Consider the following 14,991-nt stretch of genomic DNA (forward strand, 5'->3'; position numbering starts at 1 on the left):
TGCTCTGATCTTTATTATTTCTCTTCTCCTGCTGGGTTTAGGCTTTCTTTGCTGTTCTTTTTCCAGCTCCTTTAGGTGTGGGGTTAGGTTGTGTATTTAAGACCTTGTTTCTTGAGAAAGGCTTGTTATCGCTATATATTTCCATCTCAGGACTGTCTTTGCTGTGTCCCACAGATTTTCAACCGTTGTGTTTTCATTATCATTTGTTTCCATGAATTTTTTCAGTTCTTTAATTTCTTGGTTGATCCATTCATTCTTTAGTAGGATGCTCTTTAGCCTCCATATATTTGTGTTCTTTCCATCTTTCCTCTTATGATTGAGTTCTAGCTTCAGAGCATTGTGGTCTGAAAATATGCAGGGAATGATCCTTTGGTACTGATTGAGACCTGATTTGTAACCTAGGATATGATCTATTCTGGGGAATGTTCCATGTATGCTAGAGAAGAATGTGTATTCTGTAGCATTGGGATGGAATGTTCTGAATATATCTGTGATGTCCATCTGGTCCAGTGTGTCATTTAAGGCCTTTATTTCCTTGTTGATCTTGGATGATCTGTCCATTTCAGTGAGGGGGGTGTTAAAGTCTCCTACTATTATTGTATTATTGTCGATATGTTTCTTTGATTTTGTTATTGATTGGTTTATATAGTTGGCTACTCCTATGTTAGGAGCATAGATATCTAAAGTTGTTAGATCTTGTAAGGCAGACACTTTAAGTATGATATGGTGTCCTTCCTCATCTCTTATTATAGTCTTTGGCTTAAAATCTAATTTATCCTGGGGCACCTGGGTGGCTCAGTGGGTTAAGCCTCTGCCTTTTGCTCAGGTCATGGTCTCAGGGTCCTGGGATTGAGCCCCACATCAGGCTCTCTGCTCAGCGGGGAACCTGTTTCTCCCTCTCTCTCTACCTGCCTCTCTGCCTTCTTGTGATCTCTCTGTGTCAAATAAATAAATAAAATCTTTTTAAAAAATCTAATTTTTCTGATGTAGGGATTGCCACCCCAGCTTTCTTTTGATGTCCATTAGCATTGTCCATTATGTCCATTAGCATTATTTTCCACCCTCTCACTTAAAATCTGGAGGTGTCTTTGGGTCTGAAATGAGTTTCTTGTAGACAGCATATTGATGAGTTTTGTTTTTTTATCCATTCTGATACCCTGTGTCTTTTGATTGGGGTGTTTAGCCCATTTACATTCAGGGTAACTATTGACAGATTGGAATTTAGTGCCATTGTTTTGCCTGTAAGGTGACTGTTACTGTCTATTGTCTCTGTTCCTTTCTGGTCTATTACTTTTAGGTTCTGTCTTTGCTTAGAGGACCCCTTTCAATATTTCCTGTAGGGCTGGTTTGGTGTTTACAAATTCTTTTATATTTTGTTTTTCCTGGAAGCTTTTTATCTCTCCTTCTAAAATGATAGCCTAGCTGGATATAGTATTCTTGGCTGCATGTTTTTCTCATTTAGTGCTCTGAATATATCATGCCAGTTCTTTCTGGCCTCCCAGGTCTCTGTGGATAAGTCTGCTGCTAATCTAATATTTTTACCATTGTATGTTACAGACTTGTCCCAGGCTGCTTTCATGATTTTCTCTTTGTCCCTAAGACTTGTAAGTTTTTACTATTAGATGATGGGGTGTGGTCTTATTTTTATTGATTTTGAGGGGGGTTCTCTCTGCCTTTTGGATTTTGATGCGCGTTCCCTTTGCCATATTAGGGAAATTCTCTACACTAGTTTGCTCCAATATGCCTTCTGCTCCCCTCTCTCTTTCTTCTTCTTCTGGAATCCCAATTACTCTAATGTTGTTTCGTCATATGGTATCACTTATGTCTTAAATTCTCCCCTCGTGGTCCAGTAGTTCTTTGTCTCTCTTTTGCTCAACTTCTTTATTCTCCATCATTTGGTCTTCTATGTCACTAATTCTCTCTTCTGCCTCATTTAACCTAGCAGTAACAGCCTCCATTTTTTATTGCATTTTATTAATAGCTTTTTTGATTTTCGCTTGGTTTGATTTTAATTCTTATATTTCTCCAGAAAGGGCCTTTATTTCTCCAGACAAGATTTCTCCAATATCTTCCATGCCTTTTTCAAACCCAGCTAGAACCTTGAGAATCATCATTCTGACCTCTAGATCTGACATATTACCAATGTCTATATTGATTAGGTCCCTAGCCTTCAGTACTGCCTCTTGTTCTTTTTTTTTTTTTTTTTGTGGTATGTTTATCCGTCCTGTCATTTTATCTAGATAAGAATATATGAACGAGAGAATTAAATTCTATAAGGGTGGCAAAGACCCCAGAAAAATGTACGCTAACCAAACCAGAAGAGACCCCAAATTGGGGGGAGAAGAAAGGAGGTAAAAGGAAGTTTAAAAAAGATTTTAAAAAGTTTTTTAAAATATATATATATTAGACTGGTGAATAGAACAGAGCCACCGACTTGATTGTGGGCGTATTTTGGACTCTTAGAAGAAACTACCTCCCAGAATATTTTAAAAAAATTTTTTTTTAAGATTTTATTTATTTGACAGAGAGAGATCACAAGTGGGTGGAGAGGCAGGCAGAGAGAGAGAGAGAGGAGGAAGCAGGCTCCCCGCAGAGCAGAGAGCCCGACGCGGGACTCGATCCCAGGACCCCGAGATCATGACCTGAGCTGAAGGCAGAGGCTTAACCACTGAGCCACCCAGGTGCCCCATACCTCCCAGAATATTAAAGAAAGAAAGACTTATATATTTTTATACAAAAATAAGGGTAAACACAATGAAGGGACAGAATATGAAAATTTAAAAAAAAATTCTAAAAAGGGAATTGATAAGTTGGTTGGAAAAAGAAAGAAAAAGAAAATGGAGAGAAATTTGCTCAGGCTGGAGACTAGAACAAAGCCCTGTGCTAGATTTAGGGTATATTTTGATCTATTAGAAGAAATTGTATCCTAAAAATTTTTTAGAAGAAACAACACTATATGTATACAAAAAATAAAGTTAGATACAATAAAGGATAAAATATGACTATAATAATGAAATTTTAAAAGATTTTCTTTTTTAGAAAGGTATTATTAAGATAAACTAGTGAAGAAATGTTAAAAGAGGAAAGAGTAAAAGTTGAAAAATTAGAATAAGAAAAAAATAAAATAAATTAATTAACTTTGCAAGACTAAAGAATCATGGGGAAAAAGCCATGAAATCCATGCTTTGCTTTCCCCTCCTCTGGAATTCTGCTCTTATCCTTGATCAGTGAGCTTGGTCTTGGCTGGATGTTCTTGCCGATCTTCTGTGGGGGAGGGGCCTGTTGTAGTGATTCTCAAATGTCTTTGCCCAAAGCAGAATTGTGCCACCCTTGCCAGGGGCTAGGCTAAATAATCTGCTCAGGTTCACTCTTGGGAACTTTTGTCCCCTGAACGCTTTCCGTAGAGCTCTGGAGGACGGGAATGAAAATGGCGGCCTCCCGATCTCTGGCCCAGAGGAGCCGAGAGCTCGGGCCCCATTCCTCAGTGTGCCCTCAGAGAAAAGCACTCAATCACTCCCACCTCCCTGGTCTCTGGCTGCACTCGGGCTCCTCCGGCCTGTGACTGAGCGTTTCTGTCTCCCGCACACAGCCCCGTTTGGAGTCTCCAAACCCAACAGATTCCTGTTGCTCTGCTCTTCTGGTGGATGAAGGCGGGTCTCCCCGGATCTGCCACTTGTGGGGTTCCTGCTCAAAGAGCAGTGGCCTGACTGTGCCACAGATCACAGTTTAAGGTAATCCTGAGCTGAAAGCTCACTCCTGGGCTCCTTCTTTGTAGCCGGGTTTCCCACTCTGATACCTGTGAGCTTTGCTACACTCAGACACCAATATATGCAGATCCTTCTCTGACCCCATGGGACTTGAGACCACACTGTCCCTGTGAGGTTTCCACGCCCACTTAGCTTCTGGAGCGATGTCCCTCAGTGGAGCAGACTTTTAAAAGTTTGAATTTTGTGCTCCGTTGCTCCACCAGTTGCTGGGAGCCCACCTCTCCCTCTGCAGTCTATCTTCCTGTCGCCTCAGATTTACTCCTCCACACTTCCTACCTTTCAGAAAGTGGTCGATTTTCTGTTTCTAGAATTGCTACTCTTCTTCTCTTCGATCTCCTCTTGGGTTTGTAGATGTTCGGAATGGTTTGATAACTATCTAGCTGAACTTCTGCGACCTGGTGTCACTCAATCTGCTACTCCTCCACCATCTTGGCTCCTCTGGCCTATTGGGGATATTTTTAAAAAAATACCTTATTAATTTCTGCTTTTAATATTACATTTCATTCTTCCTGCTTCCTTTTTATTTTGTTGTACTTTTTCTAGTATTTTGTTGAATTAGGAATTTGTTGACTTATGTTTTTACTGATAAATGCTGTTTTTAGTGTAGTACTATGAATTCAGTACTGTGAATTTTCCTGTGGTCTCTATTTTAAGTATACTTCACAGACTGTGTGATATGTAGAGGTTTTCATTTTATTTGTTAGAAATCATGTTTTCCCTCTTTTGCCCAGGTAGAAGTGCTTTCTGTTTTTTTAATTTTGTTAAATGACTTTTAGTCTTATTGCACTGCAATCTAATAGTGTTGTTTGTAACACATATACTTTATGGAACTCACTGATGTTTTCTTTGTGACCTAATACATGACTAATACAAACTGTGTTCTCTATTATAAAGGTAAAATGTTTGAGGTATATTCATAAAGTCTGCTTCACTGGTTATGTTCATTAGGTCTTCTTTATTTTTATTTATTCCCCTCCTCAACATTTCATCTGTCTTTTAATGAGAGTGGTTTACTGAAGTCCACTAATTGTTAATATATTTCTCTCTGTCTCTTTGTATTTCTTGTCTTTGCTTCATTAAAGTATTGCTTGTTGGGGCGCCTGGATGGCTCAGTGAGTTAAAGCCTGTGCCTTCGGCTGAGGTCATGATCCCAGGGTCCTGGTATTGAGCCCCACACCGGGGTCTCTGCTCAGCAGGGAGCCTGTTTCCTCCCTATCTCTCTGCCTACCTCTCTACCTACTTGTGATCTCTGCCTCTCAAATAAATAAATAAAATCTTTAAAAAAAAGTATTGCTTGTTATTTGGTGTGTACATATTCATAGTACATATGACTGATTGGTCATGTTATCTTTATTATGATTTGTGTTTTTAGCAGTAAATTTTACCCTTTTTTGTTTAATGCAGTCTGTCCCTCACTGCTTTCTTCTTGCTTCCCTTTGTCTAGAAACTTTTTTGCCCATCCCTTTAGTTTTAGTCTTTTAGAATCAATTTGTTTTAGATAAACCTTTTATATACCACACTGAGATGTAATTATCTTTCACTTTCTGATCCAAATTGAAATCTTTCTTTTAATAGGTTATTTACTCCTGTTCACATTTATTGATTTAACTAAAATGTTTAGTTTCAATTCTCAAATTATTTTATAATTATGTGTATTGTATATCTACTATGTTTCTTTTTCTGCCCAAGGATACTCTTTGTAGTTTTATTTTTATATTTAGAAAGGTATATATTTTTGTTCTAGTGGGTACTTGTGTACTTTTTAATTATCTGGTTTGTCAAGGTTTTTGGTTTTTTTTTTTTTTAAGATTTTATTTTTAAGGAGTCTCTACATCCAACATGAGGCTTGAACTCACAACCTGGAGAGCAAGAGTCACATGCTCTTCCAAATGAGCCAGCCAGGTGCCCCTGGTTTGTCAAGAATTTAAGGTTATTCTATAATACCTAAATACTGCCTGAACAATAGTCATTGACATTGAGCTCACTTTTTCTTTTTTCCTGTCCTTTTCCTTCCATTTAAAAAGTACATTTTCTACTTTGTCTCAACATAAAACATTTGTACATTAATTTTCCATCCTTGTCCCCATCCTTGTAGGGTGTAGAAATGGAAAATTAATATAATCTACATTTTTATTTATTCAAATTCTTACCATTGGTCTTAATGCTGAACCACTTCTAGTCATCTCTTGATTGGATGAAACTTATTCACTAATAGATTTCTTGAGGACTAATATAGTACAGAATTCCCCACATCTTGTATGTTTAAAACTATTTTTCCGTAACCTTAATATTTGAGGCACATCTTGGCTAGATATAAATTTTTGGTCCATGCTTTCTTTTACTGAGTTTTAAGAAAATGCTCTTTCTTTGCTCTGCATGCTATTTTTTAAGAATTTTAATGGGAATATAATTCTTTTGTGCTAAATATGTAGGCCTTGAGATTTCTTTTTTATATCTTTGAAGTTTGATAATTTTAGTAGGCTAATTAGTTAGCTAATGCTATGAAACAAATTACTTTAAGACCTTAGTGGCTTAGGGGTGCCTGGCTGGCTCAGTTAGAAGAGCGTGCTATTCTTGATCTTAAGGTCATGAGTTCAAGCCCCATGTTAGGTGTAGAGATTATATCTTAAAGAACTTAGTGGCTTAAAGGCAACAATAAATATATATTAACTCAAAGTTTCTGTGAGTCATGAACTTGGGAGCACCTTTGCTAGCAGTCTGGTTTGAGGTTTTAGTAAAGCTGTCGGTTGGGACTATAGTTATCTGAAGGTTTGAATTGGATCTGCTTTTAAGATGACTTGCACACATACTGGCAAACTGGTGCTCAGTTCTCCATGTGAACTTCTTCATAGAGCTGCATGTTGTCCTATGCTTCCCCTAGAGTAAGTAATCCAAGAGAGAGCAAAATGGAAGCTGCAGTGTCTTTTAAGAGCTAGCCTTGGTTTTAGTTGTTTTGGGTTACAGGCTAATTTGGTCCCTATTACACCATCCTTGTTGGAAACAGAAATCTCTTGGCTATTATTTCTTTAATAATTGCCATATCTCATCCTGTTTGTTTGTTTTTTTTTCTTTCTCTTCATGGTAGTTCAGTTTTGTGTATGTTTTGCCTTGTAGGGCATAGGATCTATTATTTTATCCTGAAAAGCATTGATATCTTATCAGTCAGCTTGGCTGAACTCAAACTCTAAACTTTGTCTTCCTGTAGTAGACAGTCACTCAAAACTCTGTTTAATTGTTTAGACTTTGGAGTCTGCCCACACTTGCATAGATTAGTGGGCAGCCAGATATTTGGGCAGAATTTATATGAAGAATTTCGGGTTCTCCTTCTTTGGATCTCTCAAATCCAGACTTTCTCCGATGGTTTTTTATCTCTTGCAGTTATTCTGAGCTCTTTTTCAAATTTTGCCCATCAATAAACTCCAGGTTTCAGTTTCTCCTTTTGGTCACTCTCTAGTTCCTTCAATTATTTTTTCCAGAGTTCATATTACATAGGATTTGTTTTTAATGAAAGTTTTATGACACTATTTTAAATGGTGTCTGTTTAATGGATCTTGGTGAGGCCTTCTCTAATTATACTATTTAAAAATTACGGAACCACCCATCTCCTGGTGCTTCATTTTTTTTTACACCACTCTTACCAGTTGACATATTTTAATATTTGTTTTCTGATTTCCACAACAAGAATGTAAGCTCTAAAATAGTAGATATATTTCCCTCTTGTTCAGTGCAATTTCTTTAGTTCCTAGAACAGATTAGGTTAATGCTTAGTAAATATTTTGGTATGCATGAATGAATTAATACATTAATGTATTTCTTTTCCTGCATCCTTTATAGTGCCCGAAAGGCAATGGATGAGGAAGAGGAAGCAGTTGAAGAACGTCGGAATATGCGAACTATTTGGGTGACTGGCAGGAAAGGTTTAACTGAAAGGGAAGCAGCAGCCCTTATTGTGGAAGAAGCCAAAATGATTCTGCAGCAGGACTTAGTTGAAATGGGAGTGCAATGGAATTCATACTTCCTTTTAAATTCTGATACACACTCATTGACCAGCAGTGAGTCAGAAGTAAAGGAACAGAAATATATATCCCAAACTAAAAGATCTTGTGAAAGATTAACATCAAAGAAAAAAAGTAACTCGATGTTTAGTGATTCTTCTGCTAAGCCTTCATCAAGTACTGTGCAAGAGTTAGAGAAAAGTGGAGAGCATACAAACTCCTTTTATGATAAGTTACAGAGTGGGAATCAAGAACGCCAGGTACATTCCATTTCCAGAGCAAGAAAACGGGCTTCTTTGAATATAAGTAAAGAAAAGCTAAGAACCTCTCTGAGTGAGGGAAGAGCACGCACTAAGAAAGTTGTTCAGACTCTCTTATTTGAGAAAACAAAAAAAGAAGCTCAGAGTTTCAATTCAGAAACAATGAGTACTGCCTCTGGATCTTGGAAACATAGTAAACTTGTAAAACAATCTAAACACAGTAGCCCTAAAAAAGACACTGAGATGTGTAGAATTGATTTACAGGAACAGACTATGTCTAATTCTATTTATTATGGGGATGCATTTACCTTAGATGAAAAGAATGTAGAATTTAGAAGTCCAGACCCTTTTGCTGAAAATGTGTCATTCTGTGCTGAGGGAAAATATAGCAAAACATCATTCTCATTAGAAAGAGAACAAAGTTCAAAGAACAAAACAAAAACAAGTAATATTCTTGTGGAACATTTTATCATACAATCCCAGAGTAAAAAAGTGACTTGTCAACCCACTAATATGGTTAGTGAAAATGGAAGAGAATTTGCTGTTGTTGAGTCAGAAAAAATAAACACAGCCTTGGTGGTAGAAAACAATTCAAAAAACCAGAATGTTTATGTAAAATGTGACCCCTACTCAGTTAACCAGTGCTCAGAAAAACAATCTGATAAACAGACGAACACTTACACCAAACAGAAAAAAATAATAGAGAGACAAATGCCCTGTGAGACAGGCAGTAGTTATATGAATAGAGACTCAAATGTTATTATCAAGTGTGGAATTATGAAGTTTAATAGTGAGGAAAATAAATCAAATAATTTTTGGGTATCAGGAGATAATATGAGCAGAACTGAGATACTCCCAACTCGAGGATCAGAAGGCCAGCATGAGAATTTTCTAAATACATCTAGAAAACAAGAAAAAACAGAAGCTTATGCGGCAAACAAAACAAAGAATAATTGTGTTTCTGACTTAGGTTTAGTTCCTTTTGAATTTGAAGATAGTTTCTACCTGGATACTCAGTCAGAGAAAATAATACAACAGATGGCAACTGAAAATGCCAAACCAGAAGCAAAGTATGCCAAGCTGGCAACAGGGAAGATGCAGAAATGCTTAGACAACCAGAGTTCCATACTCTCTTTTCAGAATGAGATTTGTATTACTTTTCCTGGTGAACAGCATTCTCCCGGAGTGACAAATAAAAATCATTTGGAACTTAAGCCTGTAGGTAATATGAAACAAGGCACTGATTCAGATGGGGTTGATATCCTGACTCCAGAAAGCACAGTTTTTCTTTCTCCAATACTTTTGAGGGAAAATGGCCCTTGTTTTAAAAGGAATGAACTTTCTGTCACTGACTCTCAATTAAATAGTTTTCTTCAAGGTTATCAAACACAAGAAGCTATGAAACCAGTTACACCTCTGGTTCCTCAAAAGAGAATTACCACTGGCATAGAAACAGAATGTCTGCCAGTTCCTGAAACAAGTTTGAATTTGAGTGATAGTTTACTGTTTGACAGTTTCAATGAAGACTACCTAGTAAAAGAACAACCACCTGATATACAAGTGAAAGAATCCCTCTCTTCTGCACTAACATCAAACCATTTCAGTCATTCTGTGTGTCTGCAACGAGAGGGCACAATAAGAAAATCAAATATGAATGAGAATCAAGATAATCAGCAACAGTACACTTGTTTCAGTGATGAGTCTATTATATTTTCAGAAGTGGATTCTGCTCAGATGGTTGAAGCTTTGGATAATGTAGAAATATGTCCTGTCCAAGAGAAACAGAATACTGCAGTATCTTTTAGAGCATTAGAACTAAGTGATCCAGTGACTGTAGGTAATGATTATCCACAAAGAGAAGTAATTGGAGGAGATAAAGATGAAAGGTCTCAAAAACCCAAATTAACTGAGATAGAGGAAAATAATGCATTCATATGGTCAGGGGCATCATTTGATTTAAGTCCAGGACTGCAGAGAATTTTAGACAAAGTGTCCAGTCCTCTAGAAAATGAAAAGCAAAAATTAACCACTATAAACTTATCTAGTTTGAAAGGAAAAAATACAGAGGTAAATGACAAGCAAAAAGTGATTTCAAATTTGGAGCCAAATCAAGTGCAGGGGATCTCATTTGCCCCTAATATTGAAGTAAAAAGCAAGATTGGGACACTGGAGACCAATGCCCTTCATGCTGAAACCACATCCCACTTGCCTTGTAAAGAGAACTATGTAGTTGATGATAATGGACTCATTCCTCCTACACCCACTCCAGTATCTGCTTCTAAACTGGTATTTCCAAGTATTCTTGGAACATCTTCTGTAAAACTTCAGAAAACACATAGTGTTTTACATCTTGGTGAAAACTACTCATTTGACTCATCTTCAAATATTAAAAACCAAGATTTAAGTTCACAGAGTAGAAATGGTTTAAAAGAGGGCAGTCTTATTGGAGACACACCTTTTTCACTGCAGTTATCACAAGATGGATTGCAGTTAACTCCAGCCTCGTACAGCCCAGGAAGTTTGGCCATAATTGATGTAGCAAGTGACCAAACTCTCTTTCGAACATTCATTAAGGAGTGGCAGAGCAAAAAGCGATTTTCCATCTCACTGGCTTGTGAAAAGATCAGTAGTTTGACATCTAAAAGTGCTGCTATTGGTGGTAGGTTTAAGCAAGGTAAGAGCTTTTTAAAAAAAATTTTCATATTTTCATCTTTATATGTAAAATAGTGGTTTGGGATGGGCCTGAGCCTTTTCAGTTTTGGATATTAAATGTAATAAATTTATTCAGAGTTCAATTAAAGTTTCTTCTATGTGGGTTTACCTGTAGAACAGCTTTATTGTTGAGTGCAACTAGATTAACAATAGTTGCCATCTGGTATAAGAGATGGGTGACTCCAGGACATGTGGGTATGAGAGCCAAGCACTGAGAGAAAAGCTCAAGCTGGACTACTGAACTCATGTAGACCACCAAGGGACTACTCATTTACCTAGCACTGATCCACTGTTGTAGCTGTGGTCTAATTAGGCCTATGTCTGCCTCTTTCTTCATAAGCCATGGATCCCACCTCAACAGCCTTCCTATAGCACATCTCCACAGTAGGTGGTCCAAAAGGAGTTCCAGACCAGTCTTTTCTCTCAGGACAAAGACATAGAAGCCAAGCTAATTGCTGCTGCAGGCACCACAGTTGTGGCTGGTTTGAGGCCCAGCACTTGATCATTGGGTGTATCAGGAATCCATCTCTCAAATGGTAGCTCTTTCTTCAATGCTAGTCTGGACTTGGCCCTGTGTCAGGCCATGGAGCTCTTCTGTTTGATTGTTGACTTCCTTATACTTTTCACTTTATGAGGCTTCACAGGGGTCTCTTCAACTCCAGGCCATATCTGGTGCTAGAGTATGCTAAAATTTACCATTAAACAGGGTGTATCTTTTTTAAGAAAATCATATATATGTGTGTGTGATTATTTATATATAATATATTAATATTAGAATATAAGTTTGTGAAAACTATGTATTTTGAACAAGGATCTCCTTTTTTGGTATTTTAATGACATAGCATCATAGTTTTTATTAATCATCAGTGCTTATGAATTATTTTCTATTACATTGTAATTTCCTTATTCACTTATATAATCACAAAAGTACGTAGAAAAAAGGCATTATATTTTAAACAATGTATATAACCTACATATTTCAGTACTTATGTCAAGTAGACTTGTACCTCCAACTGATGTTCATGAATTCTGTGCCAAAATGTTGACCCCGAAGCTCATAGAGCCCTTCCAGGTTTTAAGAGACTTGAACCTTTTGTTAGATAATGCCATTTATACATATCCCTGTCTTACTTCATGACACTAAGGATTTTGTATAATTGGTAATAGCTGTAGTCAGCTTGACAACCTTCTGTGGAAAGCAAAGGTTTGATAAGATTTCTTAAATCTCTGTATTTATGCATGGATTTGTTCATAAAAGTTTGAGTATTTGATCTTCAATTTTAGAACATGTGTTTTGTTTTTTAATTTTTTTACTTGAGTATAGTTGACACATAATGATACATTAATTTCAGGTGAACAACATAGCGATTTGACAAATTTATACATTACACTGTGTTTACCAAGAGTATAGATACCATCTATCCCCATACATTGCTATTACAGTATCATTGACTATATTTTTATGCTATGTCTTTTATTCCCATGATTTATTCATTACATAAGCAGAAGCCCATATCTTCCACTCTTTTTCACCCATTTTCCCCAACCCCCTAACCTTCCCTACCCTCTAGCAACCATCAGTTATTCTCTGTTTTTATAAGTCTGATTCTGCTTTTTGTTTATTTGTGTGTGGTTTTTTTTTTTAAGATTTTATTTATTTATTTGACAGACAGAGATCACAAGTAGGCAGAGAGGCAGGCAGAGAGACAGGAAGGGAAGCAGGCTCCCCGCAGAGCAGAGAGCCCGATGTGGGGCTCGATCCCAGGACCCTGGGATCATGACCTGAGCCAAAGGTAGAGGCTTTAATCCACTGAGCCACCCAGGTGCCCCTATTTGTGTGTTTTTGTTTTAGATTCTACATATGAAGTGAAATCATATGGTATTTGTCTTTCTCAGTCTAAATTATTTCATTTAGCATAATACCCTCTAAGTCTATGTTGTCTTATATGGCAAGTTCTCATTTTTTTTTTTTTAGCAGCATATTTCATTGTATATGTGTACCACATCTTCCTTATTCATTTGTCTATCAGTGGACACTTAGGTCATGGACCACATGTGTTAATGACATGTTTTATGTACTTTTTGTGTTGACTAATACTTTCCATTTTTTATTCAACATACATAAAATTGAGCATATTCTCTATGCTAGGGGTTAGCACTTAAATTTAACAAATATGTGCATTTATTTCCAAGGTATAAGGGATATAATTGCAAATAAGATAGATTGGTTTTTGACCTATATCTATAAAGTTGGAGATGCCTTCTTTTACAAAAAATGTTGAATCCAGATACCAAATCATACCTGATTATTCACCAAGAAGTAGGATGCTTGTAGTGTTCAAATGGTCTTTATTTCTGTTTGAGTTATAGCAATTCAAAATGCAGCTTTAAAAAGATTTCGTTAATAACCATTTTACTTATTATTATAGATCTATTTTAGGAGATCTTTGTTAAATTTTTCATAGTGACAATTATCTTAATAAATGGGAAGCCTAGAAGGATCTTACACATACCTAAAAATGACCATCCAAATAATGCATATTTTAGAGATCTGGAAATTTTGCCAATCAAGTAGTTTTGTATTATTATCATTGTTTTTGTTTGTTTGTTTTGTTTTTTAAAATTTATTCATTTTTTTGATATATAATGTATTATTTGTTTCAGGGGTACAGGTCGGTGATTCACCAGTCTTACACAATTCACAGTGCTCACCATAGCACATACCCTCTCCAGTGTCCATCACCAAGCCACCCCATCCCTCACACCCCCTTCACTACAGCAATCAGTTAGTTTCCTGAGATGAAGAGTCTCTTACGGTTTATCTTCCTCTCTGGTTTCATCTTGATTCATTTTTCCCTTCCTTCCCCTGTGATCCTTTGTCTTGTTTCTCAAATTCCACATATCAATGAGATCATATGATAATTGTCTTTCCCTGATTAACTTATATCGCTTAGCGTAATACCCTTTAGTTCTAGCCATATCATTGCAAATGGCAAGATTTCATTTTTTGATGACTGCATAATATTCCATTGTATATATACATCACATCTTCTTTATCCATTCATCTGTTGATGGACATGTAGGCTCTTTCCATAGTTTGGCTATTGTGGACATTGCTGCTATAAACATTCAGGTGCATGTGCCCTTTCAGATCACTACATTTGTGTCTTTGAGGTAAATACCCAGTAGTGTAATTGCTGGATCATAGGGTAGCTCTATTTTCAACTTTTTGAGGAACCTACATACTGTTTTTCAGAGTGGCTGCATTTCACCAGCAGTGTAGGAGAGTTCCCCTCTCTCCACATCCTCACCAACATCTGTCATTTCCTGACTTGTTAATTCTAGCCATTGTGACTGCTGTGAGGTGGTATCTCATTGTGGTTTTGGTTTGCATTTCTCTGATCCAGAGTGATGTGGAACACTTTTTCATGTGTCTTTTGGCCATCTGGATGTCTTTTTTGCAGAAATGTCTCTTCAAGTCGTCTGCCCATTTCTTGATTGGATTATTTGTTCTTTGGCTGTTGAGTTTGATAAGTTCTTTATAGATTTTGGATACCAGCCCTTTATCTGATATGTCATTTGCAAATATCTTCTCCCATTCTGTCAGCTGTCTTTTGGTTTTATTGACTGTTTCCTTTGCTGTGCAAAAGCTTTTGATCTTGATGAAGTCCCAATAGTTCATTTTTGCCCTTGCTTCCCTTGCCTTTGGCAATGTTTCTAGGAAGAAGTTGCTGGGGCTGAAGTCAAAGAAGTTGCTGCCTTTGTTCTCCTCAAGGATTTTGATTGACTCCTGTCTCACATTGCGGTCCTTCATCCATTTTGAGTCTATTTTTGTGTGTGGTGTAAGGAAATGGTCCATTTTCATTCTTCCGCATGTGGCTGTCCACGTTTCCCAACACCATTTGTATTTTTTTTTTTCCATTAGACATTCTTTTTTCCATTAGACATTCTTTCCTACTTTGTCAAATATTAGTTGACCATAGTGTTGAGGGTCTATTTCTGGGCTCTCTATTCTATTCCATTGATCTATGAGTCTGCTTTGTGCCAGTACCATACTGTTTTGATGATGACAGCTTTGTAATAGAGCTTGAATTCTGGAATTGTGATGCCACCGACTTTGGCTTTCTTTTTTTTTTTTTTAATTTTTTAAATTTATTTTCAGCGTAACAGTATTCATTGTTTTTGCACCACACCCAGTGCTCCATGCAATCTGTGCCCTCTCTAATACCCACCACCTGGTTCCCCCAACCTCCCACC

At 37.0% G+C, this 14,991-nt stretch overlaps 1 protein-coding gene across 6 annotated transcripts in view; it reads left to right on the top strand.

The window, feature by feature from the left end:
* POLQ (DNA polymerase theta) overlaps positions 1–14,991 on the top strand; it is a 137,169-nt gene that overhangs the window by 64,581 nt on the left and 57,597 nt on the right. For all 6 annotated transcript variants that reach the window (XM_047735589.1, XM_047735595.1, XM_047735592.1 and 3 more), the window contains one exon: positions 7,602–10,696. In XM_047735589.1, coding sequence (XP_047591545.1) covers positions 7,602–10,696 — 3,095 coding nt within the window. The remainder of the gene's footprint in view (positions 1–7,601; positions 10,697–14,991) is intronic.

The sequence above is a fragment of the Lutra lutra genome, chromosome 1 (genome assembly GCF_902655055.1).
Source record: "Lutra lutra chromosome 1, mLutLut1.2, whole genome shotgun sequence".
Lineage (NCBI taxonomy): Eukaryota > Metazoa > Chordata > Mammalia > Carnivora > Mustelidae > Lutra > Lutra lutra.